Source organism: Sceloporus occidentalis, unplaced genomic scaffold (genome assembly GCF_023333645.1).
Source record: "Sceloporus occidentalis isolate IW3139 unplaced genomic scaffold, rSceOcc1.0.p SCAF_19, whole genome shotgun sequence".
NCBI classification, from domain to species: Eukaryota; Metazoa; Chordata; class Lepidosauria; order Squamata; family Phrynosomatidae; genus Sceloporus; species Sceloporus occidentalis.
The window spans coordinates 7,377,849-7,396,524 of record NW_028316999.1 but is presented as its reverse complement, the minus strand read 5'-3'; the positions used below and the strand labels follow the sequence as shown (position 1 = coordinate 7,396,524).

Genomic DNA, 18,676 nt, shown 5'->3' with positions numbered 1-18,676 from the left:
AAGGGTAGCAGATGAACCCAATTGTCCTGGTGGTTATTGACAAACAGGCGCAAATATTGCTCCAAGTGTTGATTAGCCCTCTCCGCTGCTCCGTTGGACTGTGGATGATACGCGGATGAGAATGCCAGAGTAATACCCAAGGCCTTAGTGAATTCACGCGAAAAGCGTGCTATGAATTGAGAACCTCGGTCGGAGACAATCTCAGTGGGTAATCCGTGGAGACGGACGATCTCGCGTATAAAAACTTCGGCCAACATGGCAGCAGAGGGCAATTTCTTCAACGGGATCATATGAGCCATCTTGGAAAAGCGATCAACCACCATAAGGATAACAGTATGACCTCTGGAGTTCGGTAAGTCCACAATGAAGTCCATGGCTATGTGCGTCCACGGAGTCGAAGGAAGAGGCAGAGGATGCAACAGGCCAGCAGGTAGTCTCTTGGAAGACTTATTAGCTGCACACTTGGTACAGGACCGGACGAATAGGACAGTGTCCTTGGCCCAATTCGGCCACCAAAAAGTTCTGGACACGAGCTCCTTAGTACGTGTAATTCCCGGATGTCCCGCCGTCCTGGAACCATGAGAAAGACGGAGGACTCGAGACCGGAAACGAACAGGAACGAACAACCTCCCAGCTGGCAGAGATACAGGAGCTTGAGTCTGCATACTAGCAATACGATCCACCAGAGGAGTATGACAGGTAAGTCGGGTAGCAGCCACAACCTTGGTCGCAGGAACGATCGCCTCGGGTTCATGACACTCCTCTTCAGGAAACGTGTGCATGCGTGAGAGAGCGTCCGCTTTGACATTCTTGGATCCTGGACGCAGGGCCGGCCGAAGACTTAACGCCGCCTGGGGCGAAGTTTAAAACGCCGCCCCCCCCCCCGCCGACGCCGGGGGGGGGCGGCATTTTAAACTTCGCCGACGGCATAATCTACGACCCCCCCCCGGTACTTACCTTTAAACAGTCCTGCGGCGAGTCTCCCTGCTCTGCCACGGTGCCGGCTTGTAATGCTGAGCGCCGGAAATTGACGTCACTTCCGGCGCTCTGCATTACAAGCCGGCACCGGGACCGAACAGGGAGACTCGCCGCAGAGGAGAGAGAGAGAGGGGCGCCGAGCGGGTAAGCTAAAACCACTCGGTGCCCCTCTCTCTCTCCTCCGCTTCAAAAAAAAAAAAGCGCTTGGGGCGGCAAAGTGCCGCCCCTTCTAAAGTGCCGCCTGGGGCAATTGCCCCAGTCTGCCCCATTATAGGGCCGGCCCTGCCTGGACGGTAGGTCAGTACAAAGGGAAAACGTGACAGGAACAAGGACCATCTCGCTTGCCGAGGATTGAGACATTTTGTGGTCTCGATGTACTGTAAGTTCTTATGATCCGTTAAGATTAATGTAGGAACTTGTACCCCCTCCAGTAGATGTCGCCATTCCTCCAGAGCAAGTATAACCGCCAACAGTTCCTTGTTGCCGATGTCATAATTTCTCTCCGCAGAAGAAAATCTCCTGGAGAAAAATCCACACGGGTGTAGTGGCCCGCTATATATGAGGCCCTCTGGGATAGGACAGCCCCCACGCCTGTCTCAGAGGCATCCACTTCCAGGACAAACGGTAAGAGAGGATCCGGATGTCGCAGTACCGGAGCAGTAGTAAACCTCTCCCTTAACTGGTCAAAAGCGGAGACGGCATCGGGTGGCCATTCAATGGTATTGGCCCCTTTCTTGGTCAGGGCTGTCAGAGGAGCAGCAATCTTAGAATAGTCTCTAATAAAACGTCTGTAATAGTTGGCAAACCCCAGAAAGCGTTGTAACGGTTTCAGACCCACGGGCTGTGGCCAGTCCTTGATAGCCCGTACTTTGGAAGGGTCCATCTCAAATCCCTCCGGGGAAATGACATACCCCAAAAACAAGACCTTACGGACCTCGAACTCGCATTTCTCCAGTTTGGCGTAGAGCCCATGTTGCCGTAGTCGAAGTAGTACTTTAGCTACCTGCGTGTGATGAGTCGGAAGATCCGAAGAGTAAATCAAAATGTCGTCTAGATACACGACGACAAACTGTTGCAGGAAGTCTCTGAGACAGTCATTGATGAACTCCTGGAAAACAGCTGGCGCATTGCATAACCCGAAAGGCATCACTGTATACTCGTAATGTCCCGACCGTGTATTAAAAGCCGTCTTCCACTCATCGTCAGCACGAATTCTAACAAGGTTGTAAGCCCCCCGAAGATCCAGCTTGGTATAGATGGTAGCACCGCGCAAACGGTCAAACAGTTCGGAGATCAATGGAATGGGGTATGTGTTACGTCTCGTGATGCGGTTAAGACCTCTGTAATCGATGCATGGGCGAAGCTCTCCATTCTTTTTCTTAACAAAAAAAAATCCTGCTCCTGCGGGCGACGTAGATCGGCGAATAAAACCCCGACGAAGATTCTCCTCAATGTATGACTCCATAGCTTTGGTTTCGGGAACAGAGAGCGGATAAACCCGACCTCTGGGTGGCATGGTAACAGGAAGCAGATCGATGGGACAGTCATAAGGTCGGTGCGGGGGTAGTTTCTCCGCCTCCTTCTTGTCGAAGACGTCCGCGAAACACCGATACGCCTCAGGCAGAAGTGAAGTCCCGATGGAGTTCAATGTCACCGACGTAGTCCTCAGAGGTAAGATGCAATGATCCTTACAGGAACTGCTCCAAGCCGTAATCTGGTTGGTACACCAGTCAATGGAAGGGTTGTGACTACGCAGCCAAGGATACCCCAATATAATCGGAACAGAAGGGGAACGGATGAGCAACAACTGCAACGGTTCGCTGTGAACCACTCCCACAGAGAGAGTAAGTGGAGTCGTATGAAGAGTTATGTGCTCTTGGAGAAGAGGCCTCCCGTCGATAGCTTCCACAGACAACGGGTTGGGCAGGGGAAGGGTGGGAACCAGAAACCGGGTACAAAACTCAGAGTCAATGAAGTTGCCGGCGGCGCCGGAATCCAGAAAGGCCATGGTGTTCACGGAACCCCTAGACCAGACGAGTCGAACTGGGACCGTCATGCGGGTAATCTTGGTTTCAGGGGATGGTCTAATCACACCTATAGTAGGTCCCCTCAGCCTACCTAGGTGCGGGCGTTTCCCGGCCTCTTAGAACAGTTCTTGAGAAAATGTCCCGACAGACCACAATACAAGCATAATCCCTCCTTCCTCCTCCTGCTCCTCTCATGCTCCGAGAGTCTAGCTGCCCCCAGCTGCATAGGTTCCTCCGCAGAATCGGACACCATGGGTGAGGACGGAACTTGGGAAAAATGACGTACAGTGTCCCTCACTCCCCTCTCCTGTCGTCTCAGGCTCTCGCGTTGAGCTTGTCTTTCACGTAAGTCCACCTGGGCGACGTACTGTATTACCGCATCCAGGTCCGTAGGAAGGTCTCTAGCCGCGATCATCCTTGAGGGATTCAGATAGTCCATTCAGGAATGCGGCGACTAGAGCCTCGTTGGTCCAGTTGACCTCTGCCATCAAGGTGCGGCATTCGATGGAATACTCCTGAAGAGAACGGGAGCCTTGGCGGATAGAGAACAGGGATGCTGATGCCGTACTTCTCCTTCCCGGAACGTCAAATACAGAACGCAGACTTGAGACGAATTCCGAATAGGACCGAACAGGAGGAGCATTTCTCTCCCATAGTGGAGAGGCCCAAGCCAGTGCCTTGCCCGTGAGTAACGAAATCACATAGCCCACCTTAGCCCGTTCAGTAGGAAAGGCATAAGGTGAAAGTTCAAAATGAATCTCGCACTGGTTCAGGAACCCTCTGCATGCTGCTGGCTCACCATCATAACGTTGAGGGGGAGGTAGATGAGCGGGCACAGAATGGACAGGTGCAGGTGGTGGTGGGTGAACCGCAATTGCCGGAGGAGCTTGTAGCGCTGGGTCGGTGCGTTGCAACAACGTCTGGAGAGCTTGGGCAAACTGATCCAGACGATGATCCATCCTCCGTAGAACTCTGCTGTCCTACCGATGCAGGTCTCATGTTGGCCTTCTGATTCTGTCACGCACAGCGTATGGTAGAACCTGTAATCAGGTAGAGCAGCGTGTGCAAGTCCAATAGACAGAAAACCAGAGTCCAGTATAGAATAGCCAATGAGCAAGCCGAGGTCAGGAAGCCAGAAGTCAGGATCGTAGCAGGGTAAGCCGAGGTCAGGAAGCCAGAAGTCAGGATAAACGTGAGGAAAGCCAGAGTCAAACGCCAGGAGTCAGTATCAGGAACAAGCCGGGTCGGTAACGGGAAATCAACAGGAACGCGTACTGAGCAGACACTATACGAGATAGGTACAACCATCAGAAGGCAAGGCTGGAGTGTTTCTGAGGCTCTTAAATAAGCAGAGGAAGTCCAGGCATCAATTACTGAATTCCCGCCAAAAATTCAAAGTGCCGTTACGTCACTTCCGGTTCGCGGCCATCTTGGGATTGGCAGAACGTAAAAATCTAAAAGGAGCCGTAGTACCGGCTGGCGCCACTAGGTGGCGTGCAGCGGACCGCGTGCACGCAGCAGGACCGGACCTGGCTCCAACACAGGACGACCGACGCGTGGAGCCGCGAGGTCTTCCCCTCCCTCGCGGCGGCTGAGGCTGTCTCGGAGAGGCGGGAGGTCTCCCTCTTCTTCGCGGCGGTTGCGGCTCCCGCGGCAAGGCGGGAGGTCTCCCCCTCTTCCGCGGCGGCTGCCGTGTAGAGGCGGGAGGTCTCCCTCTTCTCCGTGGCGGTTGCAGCTGCTGCGGTACGGTGGGGGGTCTCCCTCTTCTCCGTGGCGGCTGCGGTTGCCGCGGCACGGTGGGAGGTCTCCCCCTTCTTCTCGGCGGCTGCCGGGCCAGGTATGTGACAATAGTGGACTTTTTTATAACACCCATTAGTAGGGCCAAGTACCAGAATTTTTTAATTTTCTCCCTCCTTAAAACCATCCCCTATTCACTCTAACCACCCACCAAACTAACGAACACTAATCTAATATACCAAACTACAAAGCTAAAATGAAAAACAATTGTAATAAAAAAATAATAAAGAAATATATATATATATTTTTTCCCCCCCCTAATAAATGATCGGGTGGGGGTGGAGGGAAGGGTTCATTTGATATAGGAAGGGTATCACAGGATGTATCAGCCATGTACCACAGGGAAGAATTTAAAACAGGATGCTCTTTCTCTCTCCTCCAGATGGAGGAGAGTCAGAACATCAGTAGTAACAGTTGTGTGATTGCTATGATTGGTTGTCACAGCGATCACAGAAGTATACTGGCCACTCATTGGTTCGCATAGGACTGTTTTGGATGAGAAGCAGTTCCCTGATGAGAGAACTAGCTAGATGAGGCGCACACACACATACTGGTTTGTCCATAGAATATTAAAGGGGTTACATTGGGTAAATAACTTGTAAATTATACAATATAGAACATAAAATGTAGCGTAGAGGTCTTATGTACAGTTTCTCTTTGAGACTGAATAACAGAATACATAATTGAACAAATTAAATGGACACAATTTTCTATCACTATGTTCATTCACATCTTAAATCATCGTATTGGGAAATGGGAAAAAAATTTCATTCTTAGTCCATGAAAATACCGGTACCACAGCAGGGGCTCTGATGCAGTGAACAATAATGGGCAAAACCGCTCATCTTAGTTGTATTTTGTTAGCAGTGGTGTTTTAGAGATGCCTGATGGGAGCCAGAGTTTTGCAGCAATTATTCCTATGTGCTATTTATTGCTTACTGCTGAGCTCAAGTTAATGGGGCATTTATCTTGCTCCACACCAATACGTAGAGCCAGATAAAGTAGATATTCCCTTATAACAGAATCCTGTATTATTGCATGCAATGGACAAATTACTGTACTTATTTTATATAGTGTAGCTCGAAGGTATAGAAGGAATGATTATAGACAACTGCTGATTTTTTTAAATTAATGGAGTCATTCCAAACAGATATTGACATTGAACAGACATTGAAGTCAAAAGGTTTCAACAAATAGTACATTTTCATTTCTATAAAATGTTGTTTCATTTGATTTACATGCATCAGTATTTTTAATTATACATTAAAATGTTTCGCAAAGGTATATACAGTATATAAATAAAAATTGTACATATGCCATATATTTTCATCCACTTGAAGTATTGGCAGTTAACCCAAGATGATATTTATTGTTATCATCCCTTTCCTTAAAACACTCTGCACTAGCCTTGATTAAGAAAATATTTACAGCTCTATGTGCTATCACTTTGATAGTAAATCTCATTGTAAGCTTTGCAATCCCATGTTGTAACAGTAGAAACATTCACATTTCCTTATGTCTTGATCTGATTTACAGAAAAAGTATTTGCCCCCTTCCTGAATTCTTTATTTTTTGCTTACTTGTCACGTTGTAAATATTTCCGGTCAAAACCTTTATCACCCATCTGAAAAAATAATTGCCCCTCTAAACCTACTAATAAATTGCACCACCCTTGGCAGCAACAACTACAATCAAATGTTTGTGGAGGAATTTTCCCTCACTGTTCTTGGCAGAATTGTTTTAATTCAGCCACATTAGAGGGTTTTTTAGCAGGATCTGCATTTTTAAGGAGAACACAGCATCTCAATTGGATTCAAGTCAGGACTTTGATTAGGCCACTCCAAAACCTTCATTTTGATTATTTTGAGTCAGAGGTGGACTTGCTTGGGTGTACTCCGGCTCATTAGGTCACAAACTGATGGCTGGACATTCTCCTTCAGGATTTTGTAATAGAGAGCAGAATTAAATTTGGTTAGTTGGTTGACTTTTTCACATAGGGCTAGGGTTAGTCTTTTTTTTCCTTCTATACATGAAATTATGTATGTAGGATTGCAGAGATCCTTATACTGTATTGGCCACATGGGTCTTGGTTTAGGGGTTTATATAGCTTGATATCGCTCAGTTGTTATAATCCAGGATCACTATTGTGCTGACCATTTCCGCTGAGCAAATAATGATCTCTTTATCTTGTTGTACTGCAATAATATCTGTAATAACTGTAATAGGAATATATGTAGACAGCAGAGAATATATGAAGACTTGTAAAGAGTGTAAGAGAGTGGAAGTCTGCTGATTTTGGATGAAAACTCTGAGCTTTTTGTTTAGTTTTTATCCTTTTCATGGGGAGTTTCACCTCGTTTTCAGAGACAACTGAAATTTGTACAAATTGACTAATTAAGTCTAATATATATATACATACATACCAAATATCTCCAGAACAATTACATTGACAAAACAACAGCTTTTTCTAGTTTTAGTAACTTTGTTTAAGAAGTAGAATTCTTAGTAAAATATATTTTGTGCAAAATGGAAAACTTAAACATGCTGTATCAGATTAAAACATGTGATACATAACGTAGAGCGACTGCAAACCTGCCAAGAACTATTGTATAGTGTTGAATAAAATGTTTTACAGTAACCCATGATTTCTTTGTTTGTTGGAATATGATATAGAAGCGGTAATAAAAAAGCAATTTTCTTCTCTATTATAACTGTTCTTTTATAAACTGATGAATTGCAACAGTGAGCAGTTAATTATGTTACATTATTTGAATAATTAGATCAGCTATCCACAGTGCTCATTTGACCCAAACCACTATTTCCCCATGTAATTAACAAATGTTGAGCACAGTACTTAGTTTGTTCCATTACTTTTAACCTGTAGAATGTAGTGATTGCTGCTGGGAGTAAAAAATACTTTCAGATATGATAATTATGTATGGAGCGAGGAGAAGAAAAAAAATAAAAGGGCACCGTAAAATAATTCTCTAATTTGTAATCTGTTTTGGATAAAATCATAAACATGGTCATGGTTATATATATCTATATATATATATATATCTATATATATATAGAGAGATAGATAGATATATATATATGTAACACATATGTGACAGTCACCTCTGTCCCCATTCAACCCCCCGTGTCGTTACTGTCCCCATTCAGCTCTCCAGTGTCACCTCTGTCCCCTTTCAGCCCCCGATGTCATTACTGTCCACATTCAGCTCCCATGTGTCAGCTCTGTCCCCAATCAGCTCTTCCAGGGAATTAATATTTGAGAGTGTATGGGCCCACTTGATCCTGATAGGGTATTCATATTAGCCTTAAAAACACTTTCCCTGCTGCTGTGTACTATACATCCCATAATTCTCAGCCAGTATCATGGGGGACATTTACCTGGCTGAGCATCAGGGGGACATTAGGTTTTAAGTTTTTTTTACTATCCTTTGTTGCTATTAAATTTACTTATGTTAAACCACATTTGAATCATATTTGTATTTTTATAATCAATATGCGTTAGAAAATCAGGAAAAGATGGGCTGATTCGGTGGCACAATGGGCCACTTGACTTGACTTGCCCCCCAGGCCTTAGGCTGCCAGCCCTCTCCTGGACACAGCTAAGGGGACAGTATAAAAATAAATGTTTACTTTTGTCATAGATTCTGCTTCTTTCTTTGTGCTGCTACACGGATATAGACACACACATCCATGCATATACATACATACACAGATATTCACATGTAAATGTCTACACTCTTTCTGAAACACTGATCCAAGCTCAACCTTGCAGAAGGCAAAGAGCAACTAAGGGCCTTTGAGCAAATACTGGTCAACCTATGAAAAAATAATTTACATTGAAAAACATTGGCTTCAACTGTGGAACATTAGAATATCAAGGTTTTTTTTCTGAAATTAGGGCAGGAATCAAAAGCAGCAAGGTAACGCACAAGGGGAGAGAGCACATAATGACAAGACTAGAATTGACAAAGACAAACCGATACGTATATATATATATATATATATATATATATATATATATATATGTATATATATATATATCTTTTCACTTTTACAGTTAACAACAGAACCTGGTTCAATGATCGCCTTTGATCTGAACATCGTTAAAGTAAAGCTATTTGATCTGAGTAGCCTAATGTTGGCAATAAATAGGTTAATTACTTTTCACTGCCTGTGGCATTGTGATGTTAATTAGACACTTCTATATTTTAACAATTATGAGCTCAATTAGCTTTTTATATTGATGGCAATCATAGGTTAAGCAATTGTTACCGCTGACAATGGATGGGCTGATTAACATACCCTTCTAGCAGTTACAAGCTACTCTATATACAAAGCTCATAAAATATAAGAAACGGGAACTGAAATGCTTTTTACCGTGCTATAGCTTCATAAGGTTTTTACTACTGTAGTGTCATAAAGGTTAGCAGCCAACACTAAGATGACCTATGGTCACTTAAAATTCAAATAAACCCATTAAATCCTCTTAAATCCTGCCTGATTACATTGTTTCTGGTTGATATATTGAAATATGATAAGATAAATACATGAATCATGTATATAGTCTTTTCATAATACTGTATTTGCTCGATTATAAGATGACCCTCATTATAAGATGACCCCCCAAAATCTGAATATTAATTTAGAAAAAAAGAAAAAGCCTGAATATAAGATGACCCTATAGGGAAAAAGTTTTACCAGTAAATGTTAGTTCATGTAAACTATGTAAACTATTTTTTTTATAAAAGCTGTGATTGAGAAAAATATTTTTTTGTTTTTATTTCCTTTTATTTTCCAACCTGCTCCCCCAGTTATGCACATCTGCCCAGGCTTGCCACTCTGCCCCAGAAATGCCTTATACCCCCTATATGCCATTGTGCCCCATGATATGCCTTTTAACCTTCTAAATGCCACTGTGCCCCATGACATGCCTTTTGTGCCACTCTGCCTCCAGAAATGCCTTATACCCCTATATGCCACTCTGGCATGTAGGGGATTAAAAGGCATATTATGGGGCAGAGTGGCATATAGGGAGGTATAAGGCATTTCAGGAGGCAGAGTGGCATATAGAGGGTTAAAAGGCATTTCTGGAGGCAGAGTGGCATTAAGGGGGTTAAAAATACATGTCTACAGAAATGCCTTATGCCCCCCATTTAACACTCCTGTCTGACAGCTGGGGAAGGTCTGCGCGATGGAGGCAGACAACCCCCACTGCTAACAGGACCTCCTTCCAGCTGCAGCGGAAGTTGCCTACGCGAATCGTGTAGACGTCTACCCGCTGCCCTTACTACACACCAGGGAGTCAGAAGCACCGGTAAGTATGGGGGGGGGCATAAGACAGGAGTATCCAGGTCCCCTGCAGCGCTGCGGGAGATCTGGATCTTAGTCTCGTTTTGTCGGACCTATTTGAGGTCTGATTATAAGACGACCCCAATTATAAGATGAGGGGTATTTTTCAGAGCATTTGCTCTGAAAAAACCTCGTCTTATAATCGAGCAAATACGGTACTTACCTGCCTGTCTACACTATAATGGTGGTTTTAAAAAGTTAAAAATCAGAACTTTTCATTCCCTTGTGAATAAAATATACAGATGGAGATCTCTAAATTACCACAGATTGCTAAAATGTCTAATTTTCTCAATCTGAATCTAATATAACTTCTGTTTAATAATTTTGTAATTAATTTGAGGTTTTTTTGTGAATTTAGGTATGAATACAATAAAGGAAACTGAGAGAGATGTTGCAAGTGTGAATTACTTGAGGGCAAAGTTAGTTAATTAATATGTAGCCACCACTCATGCCTACTCTGAAAAAAACAATGTTAGATTATTAATCACCAATAGATTCCAATATCCATAGTGCCAAATTTCTGTCCAAATGAATCCTAATCCAAGGTATTATAACTAGTCCTCTGCTTTTAGCACTGCAAGTTTCCCAAGGTTTCCACGATGATTTATTCAGCTCACTGGTTTATAATATTCCTACAGATTTTCTTAATAAGACATACAGTATTTGTTGATTTGTGAAAAAATTTAACTACAAAGATGAATGTTGAATTATTACTCAAATTACTGAACTGTGTATGTTGTTTTTTCATTTCTATTGTCACTGATTTGTTAAATCCTTAATTCTTTAGTTTTTTTTTTAGTTAAAATTTTTTTTGCTTGTTTACTTGCTTTACTGGTATTGATATTTTGATTACAAATGTGCAGTTACAAATTGATCTGTAAAAAAATGTTTCATTATAGCTTGACGAACTATTGACATCCATATACATCCAAAATCAACTAAATGCTTTAAAGTAAATAGCATTTTTTTGTATTTGTAGAAATTATTTTTTTAAATAGTGTTTTTTTTCATTATCATCGTTTCTAAAATATAATAAAAGTGTTTCCTTTTGAGCTAACTTCAAAAATAAAGCAGGGACATTTCTATTCCTTCTGTTGTCACCTTTGTGTTATTATTATTTTTCTGTTTTCTACAGAAATTGAAAAGTTTCAAGATTCCGAGGTAAAGAAGGAAGACGAGGAAAAGAAATATCTAGATATAATAAGCAACAAAAACATCAAACTATCTGAGAGAGTATTGATACCAGTAAAGCAGTATCCAAAGGTATTATTTTTCTATTGCATAACATATATATGACTATTTGTAAGTGAATGGGATGGATCATGAATCAAGACACTACAGTTGTAACAACAAGCAACCTTGACTCTTAGAAGAAAGGGCTAGTTTTAGCTTTTTTCTTTATCAAGGAACTTGCTCAAGTGTGCACCTTCTGAGATGTCTGTTCCAACCCCCAAAAAACCTAAAATAGTTATTTTAATGTGTAATGCAATACATGGTGTTTCCCAGAGCATCTGTTGTACCCATTCCACCAGCAGGATGTGTTAGAACGGTTGACAGGTTGCCTTAGGGAAAACAATGCTATCTCATGTGTTGAAAAGAAAATCTCGAAAGTTATATACAGTAACAACACAATGTTTGTCACATTGGTTATAAATCTGCATGTTCTGGGCACTAGGGAGTCACAACTGTTTAACCATTATCTAGTATCCATTTTATCAAGAGGTGCGATTGTGATATTAACATTGTTTTTTTAATTTTAGTTTTACATGGTTTCATCAGTGTATTCTAATATTGGAGTGATAAGTATAGCCTTCCCTTTGGCAATTTTTATACTTTCTTATCCAGCCCCTTTATATGTATTTATGTATTATGTATTATGTATTATATGTATCATCCCATGGTAAATTGGTATACAATTAAGAGACATCTTTCTAGAACAAGTTAGAATGGTTGAACATCACGGAATGTTGAGTTTAAGCGCAGTGCTAGTGCTTTAGACAATAATAATTATTAATTAACCCCTTGGCTGCTAAGCCATTTCCCACCCTGGTGCTAAGCTGGTTTTCGGCATTTTGGTGCATCTCACGTTTAAACGCGTTTATAAGTAAATTTCTTGGGAATAAACTATACAAACCATATATTGTTTTTTTTCAGCACACCCAGCAGATTCCAAATATACCATTTTTATATGTGTATGTCTCATCAGGTTTGCAAAATATAGCCAAAAATGGGAAAAATTTTAATTTTTCACTTTCGACTCAATAAAAACTAGTTTGTAATTTTATTTTTCTAAACTCTAATATCAAAAGCTGTGCTGCTAAATATTTGTAGTAGGTAACCGGTCTAAAATAAACAGAAATTGAGAACAGTAGACTGTGTTTTTCTAATATTTTATTGCTAAAAGTTACATTTATTAGACTATCGCAAAAGACATCTTTACATTTAATGCATGGCTGGCGTCAATTAAACAGCTATAGCTGCCTGGGATGTTAAAATATGCCAACAAAACTATATATTTTTAGAAACTACACCCCCAGCCGCAGCAAATGAGGTCTTATTTGTATTTGTATCACAAATCTGACGTGCACAACAAATAAATGAATATCACACTTATAAAAAAAAATAAAAAAATTAAGTTAAGTTCATTTATGTCTTGCGCACTCCAGTCTTGTGCTACGAATACATGCAGCCCTTCATTTGATGCGCCAAGGGGTGTAGTTTCTGAAAATGTATACTTTATGTACCATAATTTAACTTTCCAGCTGTCTAGAGCAGTAGCGTACCTAGCGGGGGGCGGGGGGGGGCGGTCCGCACCGGGTGCCGCTCATCAGGGGGGTGCCAACTTGCCGGCACCCGGCACCCCTCCAGAGACGGACAGCAATGTCCGCCGCTGGAGGAGCAGGCTCGCAAGGGAGCGGTATCGGAGGTCTTTAGCAGACCTCCGGTTCCCTTGAGTGATTTTAAGCCGGGTTCAACCCTTGAACCCGGCTTAAAATCACTCAAGGGAGCCGGAGGTCTGTTAAAGACCTCCGATATCGCTCCCTTGCGATCCGCGCGGCAACAGCTGCTGTGCGCGCCGGGATTTGTTGTCAGATCCCGGCGCACAACACTGAAGCCACGCCCACTGCTGTCCGTGCCCTCTGACCCGGAAGAAGACAGAAGAACTGAAGAAGAGGAGGAAAAGAAGCTGTAAGGAGAAAAGAGGAAAGGTAGGAAAGCAGTGAGTGAGAGTTGATTGGTATGTGTGGATTGGTATGTGTGGATTAGTATATGTCTGGATTGGTATGTGTGGATTGGTGTATGTGTGTGGATTAGTATATATGTGTGGATTGGTATATGTGTGGATTGGTATATGTGTGGATTGGTATATGTGTGGATTGGTATATATGTGGATTGGTATGTGTGGATTAGTATATGTCTGGACTGGTATATGTGTGGATTGGTATGTGTGTTGATTGGTATGCGTGTGGGTTGGTATGTGTGTGGATTGGTATGCGTGTGGGTTGGTATGTGTGTGGGTTGGTATGTGTGTGGATTGGTATATGTGTGGATTGGTATATATGTGGATTGGTATGTGTGGATTGGTATATGTGTGGATTGGTATGTGTGGATTGGTGTGTGTGTGGATTGGTATGTGTGTGGATTGGTATATGTGCGGATTGGTAAGTGTGTGAGAGTGATGGGTGTTATGCTGTACCATTTCCAATGTATTTTTCATTATATAATTATGCTCTAGTACATCATAACTCCCATCACTCTATACTGTTCCATACAGTGGCAGAGCTGGGAGACAGAGGCCTTGCACCCCCACCGCAGGACTCCTGAAAGGTAAGTGAACTTCAAAGTGGGAGAGGGTAGATAGTTAGGAGGGGGTAGATAGGGAGAAGGGAGTGAGACGGGGGGATAGGGGGTAGATAGGGAGAAGGGAGTGAGAAGGGGTAGATAGGGCAATCATACTCCTATCATGCCAAGTCTGCGAGTACACCCTAGAATCTGGGTATGCCTGGGCATGATAGAAATGTGATTGCTGTTAACAATCATATATATATATATCATATATATATATATATATATATATATATATATATTAATATTGTTATTTAATTGTTTTGTCCTATTTTGGTGTGTTACTTACCTGAAATAAAAGTGTTAGATTTTTTTTTTATGGTGTGGGGGGGCCCATATTCGGTTTCGGCCAGGTAAATGCTGCATTTTCGGTTTCAGTCCAGAATTCGTTTCGGTGCATCCCTACTACTAATGAAGTGGTATGCTGCACTATCGTCAATGTCTGGCTCAATGTATAGTGATAGGGATTACGCTGTACCACCGTCAATGTGTGCCTCAGTATATAGTGATAGGTGTTATGTTGTACCACCGTCATTGTCTGCCTCAGTATATAGTGGTAGGTGTTATGCTGTACAACCGTCAATGTCTGCCTCAGTATATAGTGATAGGTGTTATGCTGTACCACCGTCAATTTCTGCCTCAGTATATAGTGATAAGTGTTATGCTGTACCACCGTCAATGTCTGCCTCAGTATATAATGATAACAGTAAGTGTTATGCTGTACCACCTTCAGTGTCTGTGCCGGTATATAACGGTAGAAGCTATCTAATGCCTATGAAACTAGTTAAGATAGAAAAGACAGAAAAGTTGTGAAAAGTTGTGTTCCTACCACGAGAACCTATGTTTAACAGTCAACCATCTGTACCATTTGGGTCTGGGTATTATGTGCATCCAAAAATATGGATGCTTGCCTGTAGATGAGACTTTTGAGACTGATAATGAACAATACAAGTAGATATACAATAGATTCCAAAGCTTATTTTTTATTTATTTTATTACCTAATATTTTTTTGTGTATTAATTCATACATTGCATATACTATAAACCTCAAGTTTATCATTAAAAAAATAAATTGACAGACTTGCTTTTTTTTGGCAAATCGTAAATAACAAATTATGCAGTTAATTAGTTTCTCAGATGCTGTATTAACTCAAAGAACACCTGTCGGCATACAGTCAATACTTCACCTATAAAAACATATTTTGGAAGACCACATTACTTATACAATATTTAATTGAATAATACGTCACGTTACCTGTATATATTACAAGGAGCACCCCATGTATTATATCTCTATAAATCAACCTAAATATGAATGGTATAGTGTAGTAAAAAAATAAATTTTAAAGCAGAATCCTTTACACTGAATTGAAAGGTGTTTCTTCATGAATAGGAAACACTATTAATCACAGTGTGATAGCACCGTGTATGTCTTATTTATCATTTTTGGACTTGGCTAATGTAACATCCCTTGATATTGCTTATTTACAGTCTAGAACAAATATATCATGAAAACATAGAAATGGCATGAGAACATTTTGTGGATCTCATTAAAAATAACGGTTTAAGAAATATCTCCAAATTTTCTCTGTTTTAACAAGTCAAAGCCATTTCAGATATTTAATTAAGTTCTTTTTATTACTGATGCAACACAAAAAGATGCAATTAGTTTTAAGTATTCCATAAACACTCTCATGTCATTTAGCATATGACTTTTTTCTCATTGTTATTTTTCACCCCAATATAAACCGCAACAGCAAAAATACATGCATTATAGTGCAAATTTCTAATTTGAAGAGAGTTTAGTGTTGTAAGATTTGTTATTAATAGTATAAAGGATTAGCGAGTGTCGGTGTATAAAGCAAAAATCATTCACTTTAAAATGTAGGCTTATATAGATATATATATATATATATATACACTGTATATCGTTCATGTATAACTGTTATGAGATAAAGAGTGCAAATTACAAGTATTTTTTTAATTTACATTTTTGTTTTTGCTACTCACATGATTCTAAGAGGTTGTAAGATCACAATGACAGCATGACCTTATTCTCTGTCAATACCAGTATTTCTTAACATGTGTTAATGTTATTGTCTGTATGTTGTCAATTTTAATGTTTTTAGGCTTCACTTCCCATTTGTAATAGCGCTATGAAATTTGCTCATCAGTATAAATAAAATGTAACGTAATATAATTTGCTACTAACAATCTGACGGGTCTCCAGATGATCTAGATATTGGTGCATATTGGTACTTTTTTGGTTGGTTTTTGGCCCATTCGTTTTCAGCCAACTAATTTTGTTTCTTGCTCATTCGGTTCAGCTGAAAATTCGGGGAGCATTTTTAATTCAGGAACAAAATTTGTTGCCTGGTTCTCACATTCACTTTCACGTTTTCTTAATGTTTCTCTACCTTCTCTGTATACCACTTTTGCTTCACAATCTGAATCCCCATTGACATTTCCCGGTTGGAACTTACAGTGATCCTCCAATCTAGGCATGCCCTCCTGGGGAACTTCCCCAAAAGGGTGGAGCCACCAGACACACCCTCTGCCCAACTGAGGTAACGAGGGAGAGACCGTCCCCGTGGCTCAGCCCTTTTGGGAAAGTGCACAGTGTCCCCTGTGCACTCTGCCCCTAAATTTTCAGCCGAACCAAATGGGCAATGAACAAAATTTGTTGCCCAAAAACTAATGGGCCAAAACAAACCGAAACCATTTGCACATGTCTACTAATTAGCAACCACTAGGAATAGAATTATGCCTTGTCCAGATGGAGATCAAGGAGGGACAAATTGTCTTTCTTATGAAATAACATGTATTAATCTCTATTTCTAGTTGAATCTTAATCAGTGTTTTGATTTATCAGATACTGTAGGTTCTTTTTCTTCTCACTTTATCAGCTAGTAGGGTTTTAGCACCCAGTAATCTTTCCTCTTCTGTTATTCGGTAGAGCTATTATTTCTGTTTGTGCTTAAATACTCGTATACCTTAATATTGAACTAGGAACAAACAGTTGTTTAAATAAAAAAACAAACAGTGCTTTCAACTTTCATATCTGATATATATATATATATAGTTAGTTAGTTAAAGCATCTAATCTTGTGATACATGAAAATCCGTTAAATACTGTTAAAATAGATTACAGAGACCATACTGTTTGCAGATTATATTATGCAGAGTTATGCCAGTGAATCAGTGTATGCCTGTTTAGTTTGTGATAATTCAACCCATGCCAAAGGCTATCTTTCAACTAAAATGTACATTTTATATGATGCTGTCTTTACAATATTTTAGCCTAGCCAAACAGATGGCTTGATTTGGTTTGTTAATTTTATGTTAAGCCCAAACTTGTGATGATATATAACTTTATATATGTGTATGTCAACAAAGAAACCCATAGAAAATATTGTGTTGCTTAGGGTGGATATTTATCTACATTTACATCTTTAGAAAAAAAAAATATGGTAAGTACTGACACAGTAATATTCCTTATTGGAAAGAAAATGCCCTAAGGATTCCCAGTAAGAGCAAAACCATTATATACACATACTTTTCTTCTGATATCAGTAAAACACCCTAAGTCTTGCATCTTAACATCACATAGCTTGTTTTGCAATTTGGGGCAATTAAAATGATAATAGTGTTTGAAATATCATTAGACTTTATAGTCTTTATACTTTAAAGTCTTTATAGACTTTATGGCCTTTATATTCATTAAAATAGGGCACTCATTTAAATGTCATGCTTTATACTACCAACTTGAATTAGAAGACAAATATTGTGCCACATTAATGCTGCATCTACAATTTTGAGGGGGAAAAAACTCTGGCAAAACGAAAATCAGCATGAATTATGCAAATATATATTTCTGTTCTTAAATAGTTTTTTTTCCTGCTAAGTGTTCTGTGCATTGCTATAGATACAGAAGATGTTCTGTTGGGTTTGGCACACCTGCTGTGACATTACATGGATATTTTTGCATTATCTTTATACACATATTTTGCTTGAGGAAAAGATATATTGCTGACATAGAGAAACTGAATCAAATCTACCCAGAAGTGTATTTGCTTTTAAGAAACTGTATACTTTACATATATACCATATTTGCTCGATTATAAGACGACCCCCCAAATCTGAATATTCATTTAGGAAAAAAAGAAAAAGCCTGAATATAAGATGACCCTATAGGAAAAAAGTTTTTCCAACCTGCCCCCCAGTTATGCACATCTGCCCTCAGGCTTGTCACTCTGCCCCAGAAATGCCTTATACCCCCTATATGCCACTGTGCCCCATGATATGCCTTTTAACACTCTAAATGCCACTGTGCCCCATGATATGCCTTTTAACCCTATATGCAGGGGCGGGCTGGGCCGGGGGGCAATTGCCCCCCAGGCCGCCCTAAATCCGGGCCGGTGGGCCGGACGGACGACCGGCAGACGAGCATTCAATGCAGCCACAAAGTTAAAAACTAAGCGGCCGCGAGCAAGATTGAATGCGGCCGTCGTGCCAGTAGCGTACTTGGCGGGGGGGAGGGGGACGGTCCGCCCTGGCTGCCGCTCATCTGAGGGGTGCCACCATGCCGGCACGCCTTTAGAAACGATGTGCGCGGCAACTGTGGCTGTGCGCCGGGACTTGATGTCAAATCCCGGCGCACA

At 41.0% G+C, this 18,676-nt stretch overlaps 1 protein-coding gene across 3 annotated transcripts in view; it reads left to right on the top strand.

The window, feature by feature from the left end:
• LOC149302367 (KH domain-containing, RNA-binding, signal transduction-associated protein 2-like) overlaps positions 1-18,676 on the top strand; it is a 154,332-nt gene that overhangs the window by 30,675 nt on the left and 104,981 nt on the right. For all 3 annotated transcript variants that reach the window (XM_089482595.1, XM_089482594.1, XM_089482593.1), the window contains exon 2: positions 11,305-11,432. In XM_089482595.1, coding sequence (XP_089338721.1) covers positions 11,305-11,432 — 128 coding nt within the window. The remainder of the gene's footprint in view (positions 1-11,304; positions 11,433-18,676) is intronic.